This window comes from Bison bison, unplaced genomic scaffold (assembly GCF_000754665.1).
Source record: "Bison bison bison isolate TAMUID 2011002044 unplaced genomic scaffold, Bison_UMD1.0 scf7180017864484, whole genome shotgun sequence".
Lineage (NCBI taxonomy): Eukaryota > Metazoa > Chordata > Mammalia > Artiodactyla > Bovidae > Bison > Bison bison.
Window position 1 is genome coordinate 3643811 of NW_011495044.1, and position 8231 is coordinate 3652041.

General features: G+C 37.2%; 1 protein-coding gene across 9 annotated transcripts in view; it reads left to right on the forward strand.

Moving 5' to 3' along the window:
• The first annotated feature begins 101 nt into the window (after nt 1–101).
• Nucleotides 102–8231, forward strand: part of SCMH1 (sex comb on midleg homolog 1 (Drosophila)) — a 166284-nt gene continuing 158154 nt past the window's right edge. For 4 of the 9 annotated variants that reach the window (XM_010862680.1, XM_010862681.1, XM_010862682.1 and 1 more), the window contains exon 1: nt 102–632. Coding sequence is in view for 3 of the 9 variants with exons in the window: in XM_010862676.1 (XP_010860978.1) it covers nt 600–632 (33 nt within the window). In the remaining 6 variants the exon portion in view is untranslated. The remainder of the gene's footprint in view (nt 633–8231) is intronic. The other 5 variants (XM_010862684.1, XM_010862678.1, XM_010862676.1 and 2 more) reach the window with 2 other exon arrangements.

The following is an 8231-nucleotide window of genomic DNA, read 5'->3' on the forward strand; positions in this document are numbered from 1 at the left end:
TCATTTTCAAGATTGTTTAAGCTATTAGAGGTCCTTGAGATATCATGTGAATTTTAGGATGGCTTTTTCTATTTTTGCAGAAAAACATCACTGGGATTTTGATAGGGATTGCATTGAGTCTGTAGATCTTTATGGTATTGTTGTCTTAACATTAGTCTTCTAATTCATGGATGTAAGTGTCTTTATACTTCATTGTTTCTTTGATTTCTTTCAGCGATGTTTATAGTTTTCAGTGTACAATACTTTGGTTATATGACTGTTATATTTCTCACAATGAATTAATAGAGTAACCTTCTAGTTTATCCATTATTATTTAAAATGAGCTATTAAGGCCCTGAAAAGTCTGTTCTGTTTTTAATAGAATCAGGGTTCTGAACTCAAAAACTGAGGGAAGGATCGTGGAAATTGGAAACTTAACTGAGTTACTGCCCCTGGGAAGCCCTTCTGGGTGTTCAGCCTGCTGGTTTTCTCTGATTAAAACCTAATTTCATTGCAGGTCTCCTTTGATCTACAATTGTTCATATTTCTAATTTTTTTTAATCTTTTGCTTCTAGATTTCTCCATCTTGTTAAGGAGGAAATTCCTATTTGATATAGCTGATGATACCATGCAAAAATCAGATCCTCGAAAAGGTCAGAACCTGTACTTATATATGATAGAAATGAAGAGTTATCTTCTATTAGGCTGTGAATGAATGTATGTGTCACAAAAAGCTGTCAAGTAAATAAAAGTATCTCATCCTTTCTTACCATCTTACCCTGCAATTTCACAAATCCTGCATGTCATTTTGCAGCTCTTTTACAAAGTACTCTTCACATAATTGTCTCAAATAGTCTTTTCTGTAATCTTATGAAACAGGGACTGTTGCTATTCCTGTTCTTTGGAAACAATGAAAGATTAAGAGACTTACTCAACATGTTGTTCCTACAAACTGCAAGATTTTGTCCCGAATCTTTTTGCCTCTAAATCTTACTCTTCTTACTACCTCATAAGTTCATGATCGTTATTAGAATTTAGTAGACATGTAAGTATGGAAGCTGTATGAACATTAAAAATAACATACATGAAAGTCTAAGAAAAAGTTAAAGCCTCTTTATGAGTATAAAATATTATTAACAAATCAGATCATGATATTGAATATTTAAATATGATCTCTAGAATGATCCAGACTCCTCATTATGTATATAACATTGTCTTATTGTGGCAAATGGCACTCTTTGCTGATACTTTCTTTTGTATTCTCATCTTCTTCAGTTTCTGTCATTTGTCTCTGTAGCTTCCCTTACCCCTTTCCATCTATAGTAGCTGCTGGTTATTATCCATACACTTAATCCATTTCCATGTCTTAGTACCATTATACTACATTTCCTTTAACTCAAATACCTATTCATCTTTCTTTTCTGACAATCCTACCTCAGGTCTTCTGTGAAGCTTTCCTCCTCTCCCCAAGTAAAGTCAATCATTCCTTTTGCTTTTCTCAGAGCACTTTGTATAGGAAATCTCTCTTATAGCAAAAATCCCATTATATTATGATTGTGTATTTGCGTTGCTGTCTGTCCTGTTAATCTGTTCTTTGTGAGTTCTTTGTGCACATAGACTGGGATTCATTTGTCTTCATGTCCTTGACACTCAGTGTTACTCCTAGGCTTAGCTGTGAATGAAATGACAGTTTTCCTTAAAGAATCTGTACAGTGTTCTAAGTGAGAGACTGACCACATAAAAATATTCAGAAGTTTATAACTATTTGTAAATGAATATAGTACATGTATTTTGAAGTAGAATAATGGAGTGATCACAGCTAGGCAAAGTTATTTAGGGAAGATTCTTCTAGATCCAGGATCAGTAAACTATGGTCCATAGGCAAAGTCCTGTCAGGTGCCTGGTTTTGTAAATAAAGGTTTATTGGAATATAGCCATGTCCATTTGTTAATGTGTATGGCTACTGTCATTCTACACTGGCAGAATTGAGTAGTTGTAGCAGAAACCATATATCCCATAAACCTGAAATTTTTTACCCTCTGGCTCTTTTCAAAAAGTTTTCTATTCCCTGCTCTACAAGATAGGTTTTGAAAAGAGGTATGAAACAAAGAGGAATGTGAATTGGTGAAGCATGAGTGTGCATCATAATGCAATGAAAACAGCCATAGTAGTAGGAATGCCAAGTGAAGTTCCACGCTAATCCAGTTTGTCAGAGAGAAGTGTGTTGAAGAAATGAAATGTCAAGAATGCTTTGAGGGTGGACCCAGGATTGGGGTGAGGGAAGACAGGGAGGCATGTCTCCCCACGCCTGGGATACTCACCAGGTGCTAATGGGGGACCTCCTGTGGACAGGCTGAAGGGAGGAGCCCTGGGAACAACCGGGTAAGGGGGAGTGGAGGAAACTTGAACCTTGATGACCAGCAACTGTGGGGTTGCTGGGGGAGGTGGAGTGGCTTTGGTGCCTTGAGTGGTTTGGGCACCTTTGGTCACTGGAAGCAGCATGCCTGCTCACCTGAGAGGGGTAGGGATTCTTTAGGGATCAGAGGATCCACTACGGGAAGCCCCTGGGGCTCCCCTTTCACTCAGTGGTGACTGGGGGGAGGAGTAGTTTGGCACTGGGAGTGGCTTGGGCGCCTTTGGGTGCTGGGAGCAGTGCACCTGCTCCTCTGGGCGGGGGTTGGGGGACCTCTGGTGAGATCAGAAGATTTACTGGGGAAGCCACCCACAATGAGCCACCAGGAACTCCTCAATAACTGCCATAGAGCAGAATAGAGGGGAAAAAAAAAATGAAAAGAATTGAGGACAGTCTCAAAGATCTCTGGGACAGTATTAAATGCACCAACATTTGAATTATAGGGGTCCCAAAATGAAGAGAAAAAAAGTATGAGAAAATATTTGAGGAGATTAGAGTTGAAAAATTCCCTAAAATGGGAAAGGAAATAACCACCCAAGTCCAGGAAACCCAGAGAATCCCAAATAGGATAAACCCAAAGAGAAAAGCACCAAGACACATATAAATTAATCAAACTAACAAAAAATTAAGCACAAAGAAAAAAAATATTAAAACCTGCAAGGGGAAAGTTAAAAAATAACATAAAGAGGAATTCCCAGGGCTTCCCTGGTAGCTCAGAGGTTAAAGAATCTGCCTTCAATGCAAGAGACCTAGGTTCAATCCCTGGATTGACAGGATCCCCTGAAGAAGGAAATGGCTTATCTACTGCAGTATTCATGCCTGGAGAATACCTACTGAAGCCTGGTGGGCTGCAGTCCATAGGGTTGCAAAAAATCAGACACAACTGAAGCAACTTAGCAGACACATATTCACAAAATCTCCATAAGGCTAACAGCTAATTTTTCAGCAGGAACTATGCAGGTGTTTAAAGTGAAAGAAAAAAATGGTGAAAGAAAAAAACCTGCAACCAAGATTATGCTACCCAGCAAGGATCTCATTCAGGTTTGATGGTGAAATCAAAAGCATTATAGACAAAACCTGAAAGAATTCAGCACCACCAAACCAGCCTTACAATAAATGCTAAGGATTCTCTAGCAGGAATCACAACAGAAGAAACAGACCACAAAAACAAACCCTAAATGATTAAGCAAATGGCAGTAGGAACATACATGTCAATAACTACCTTAAATGTAAATGGATTAAATGCACCAAGCAAAAAACACAGACTGGCTGAATAGATATGGAAACAAGACCCATGTATATGCTGCCTGTAAGAGAACTCACTTCAGACCTAAAGACACAGACTGAAAGTCAGGGGATAGATAAAGATATTCCATGCAAATGGGAATCAAAAGAAAGCAGGAGTAGCAATACTCATATCAGACAAAATAGACTTTAAAGTAAAAACTTTTACAAGCGTTAAGGAAGGACAGTACATAATGAATGATCAAGGGATCAACCCAAGAAGATACAATGATTATAAATATTTATGCAGCCAACATAGGAGCACCTCAGTACATAAGGCAAATGCTAAGAACCATAAAAGGGGAAAACAACAGTAACACAATAATAGTAGGGGAATTTAACACCCCACTTACACCAATGGACAGATCATCACAACAAAAAATTACTAAGGAAACACAAGGCTTAAACACAAGCCTTAAATGACACATTAGACCATGTGGACCTAATAGGCATCTTCAGGACATTCCATCCCAAAACAGTAGAAGACACATTTTTCTCAAGTGCACATGGAATAATCTCCAGGATAGATCACATCTTGGGTCACAAATCAAGCTCAGTAAATTTAAGAAAATTGAAATTGTATCAAGCATCTTTTCTGAATACAACACTATGCATGAAACTAGATATAACTTACAAGAAAAAAACTGTAAAAAACACAAACACATGGAGGCTAAACAACACACTTCTAAATAACCAACAAGTCACTGAAGACATCAAAAGGAAATTTTAAAAAATACCTAGAAACAAATGACAATGAAAATATGATGACTCAAAACCTATAGGATGCAGTAAAAGCAGTTATAAGAAGGAAGTTTATAGCACTACAAGCCTACCTCAAGAAACAAGAAAAACATCAAACAACCTGACTTTACACCTAAAGCAACTAGAAAAAGAACAACAATAATAGCAACAACAACCAAAAAACCAAAGCCTAGTAGAAGGAAAGAAATCTTAAAGATCAGAGCAGAAATGAAGAAATATTAAAGATGAATAAAACTAAAAGCAGGTTCTTTGAGAAGATAAAATTGACAAACCACTTGCAGGCTTGTCAAGAAAAAAGGAAGAGGACTCAATAAAAACAAAAATGGAGACATTACAACAGACAACACAGAAATAAAAAGAATCATAAGGGAGTACTATGAACAATTATATGCCAATAAAAATAGAGAGTCTGGAAGAAATGGACACATTCTTAGAAAAGTACAACCTTCCAAAACTGAACCAGGAAGAAATAGAAATCATGAACAGACTAATCACAAGCACCAAAATCGAAACTAATCAAAAATCTTCCAACAAGCACAAGCCCAGGACCAGATGGCTTCACAGGCAAATTCTACCAAAAGTTTAGAGAAGAGCTAACACCTATCTTGCTCAAACTCTTCCAAAAAACAGCAGAGAAAAGAAAGCTCTCAAACTCATTTTATGAGGCCACCATCACCCTAATACCAAAAGCAGACAAAGATACCACCAAAAAGGAAAATTACAGGCGAGTATCACTGATGAATATAGACGCAAAAAATTCAAAATTTTAGCAAGCACAATCCAACAACACATTAAAAAGATCATACACCATGATCAAATGGGATTTATCCCAGGGATGCAAAGATGCGTCAGTATACACAAAGTAATCAATGTGATACACCATATCAACAAACTGAAGGATAAAAATCATCTGATCATCTCAATAGATGCATAGAAAGCTTTTGACAAAATTCAACACCCATTTATGATAAAAATTCTCCAGAAAGTAGACATAGAAGAAACCTGCTTCAACATAATAAAGGCCTAATAGAATAAAACCAAAGCAAACATTATTCTCATTGGTGAAAATCTGAAAGCATTTCTTCTAAGTTCAGGAACAAGACAAGGGTGCCCACTCTCACCACTTTTATTCAGCATAGTTCTGGAAGTCCTATTCATGGCAATCAGAGAACAAAAGGAGATAAAAGAAATCCAGATTGAAAATGAAGAAGTAAAACTCTTTACTATTTGCAGATGACATGATACTATACATAGAAAACTGCAAAGATTCCACCAGAAAATTATTAATCAGTGAATATTGTAAAGTTGCAGGATGTAAAATTAATACACAGAAATCCTTTGCATTCCTATACACTAACAATGAAAAATCAGAAAAGTTAAGGAAACAGTCCCATTCATTGTTGCAACAAAAAGAATAAAATACCTAGGAATAAACCTACCCAAAGAGACAAAAGACCTGTATGCAGAAAACTAGAAGACAGAAAACATAGAAGACATGATGAAAGAAATCAAAGATGACCCAAACAGATGGAGAGGTATTTCATGTTCTTGGATTAGAAGAATCAATATTGTGAAAATGACTATACTACCGAAAGCAATCTACAAATTCAGTGCAATCCCTATCAAACTACCAGTGATGTTTTTCACAGATCTAGAACAAAGAATTTCACAATTTGTATGGAAACGTAAAAGGCCCCGAATAGCCAAAGCAGTCTTGAGAAGGAAAAATGGAGGTAAAGGAATCAACCTTCCTGATTTCAGACTATACTACAAAACTACAGTCACAAAGACAGTATGGTACTGGCCTAAAAACAGAAATATAGAACAATGAAGTAAGATACAAAGCCCAGAGATAAACGTACACACCTAAGGGCACCTTATCTTTGACAAAGGAGGTAAGAATATACAATGGAGAAAAGACAGCCTCTTCAATAAGTCGTTCTGGGCCAATATGGAGAACAGTGTAGCGATTCCTTTAAAAAACTGGAAGTAGAACTGCCATATGACCCAGAAATCCCACTGCTGGGCATGCACACTGAGGAAACCAGGACTGAAAGAGACACGCGTACCCCAATGTTCATTGCAGCACTGTTTACAATAGATAGGACTGGAAGCAACCTAGATGTCCATCAACAGATGAATGGATAAGGAGGTTGTAGTACATATACACAATGGAATATTACTCAGCTATAAAAATGAATGCATTTGAGTCATTTCTAATGAAATAGAAAAAACTGGAGCCTATAATACAGAGTGAAGTAAGTCAGAAAGGGAAACAGCAATACTGTATATTAACGCATATATATGGAATTTAGAAAGACAGAAATGATGATCCTATATGCAGGGCAGCAAAAGAGACACAGATGTAAAGAACAGACTTAAGGACCTTGTGGGAGAAGGTGAGAATAGCATTGAAACATGTGTATTACCATATGTAAAATAGATGACCAGTGCAAGTGTGATGCATGAAGCAGGGCACAAAACCGATGCTCTGGGAAAACCCGGAGAGCCATGGGGTGGGGAGGGAGGTAGTTGGGTTCAGGATGGGGTGCTACATGTGCACCTCTGGCTGATTCATGTAGATGTATGGCAAAAGCCATCACAATATTGTATTAATTACCATCCAATTAAATTAACTTTAAGAAAACCTAAAAAAAATAGATGGTGCTGGGAAAACTGGACATCTACGTGCAAAAGAATAAAAGTAGAACACTTTCTAATACCATACACAAAAATAAACTCAAAATAGATTAAAGACTTAAATATAAGGCCAGAAACTATAAAGTTCTTAGAGGAAAACATAGGCAGTACACTCTTTCACATAAATCACAGCAAGATCCTCTATGACCCACCTCCTACAGTAATGGAAATAAAAGCAAAAATAAATAAATGGCACCTAATTAAACTTAAAAGCTTTTGTACAGCAAAGGAAACAATAAACAAGATCAAACAACCCAGAAAGGGATAAAAAAACTTACAGATGAAACAGCTGATAAAGGATGCATCTCCAAAATATACAAGCAACTCATTCAGCTCAATACCAGAAAAACAAACAATGCAATCAAAATGTGGGCAGAAGATTTGAACAGACATTTCTCCAAAGAAGACATAAAGATGGCTAATAAATGGAAGAAAAAATGCTCAACATCACTCATAATTAGAGGAATGCAAATCAAAACTGCAATGAGGTATGACCTCACATCAATCTGAATGGCCATCATCAAAAAAATCTACAAACAATGAATGCTGAAGAGAATGTGGAGAAAAGGGAACCCTCTTGCACTGTTGGTGGAAATGCAAATTGACATAGCCACTATGGAAAACAGTATGGAGATTCCTTAAAAAACTAGAAATAAAACTATGATGTGACCCAACGATCCTACTACTGAGCGTATATCTTGAGGAAACCATAATCAAAAAAGACACATGTACCCCAATGTTCATTGAAGCACTATTTACAATCCGATCCCATCACTTCATGGGAAATAGATGGGGAAACAGTGGAAACAGTGTCAGACTTTATTTTTCTGGGCTCCAAAATCACTACAGATGGTGACTGCAGCCATGAAATTAAAAGACGCTTACTCCTTGGAAGGAAAGTTATGACCAACCTAGATAGCATATTCAAAAGCAGAGACATTACTTTGCCAACAAAGGTTCGTCTAGTCAAGGCTATGGTTTTTCCTGTGGTCGTGTATGGATGTGAGAGTTGGACTGTGAAGAAGGCTGAGCGCCGAAGAATTGATGCTTTTGAACTGTGGTGTTGGAGAAGACTCTTGAGAGTCCCTTGGAC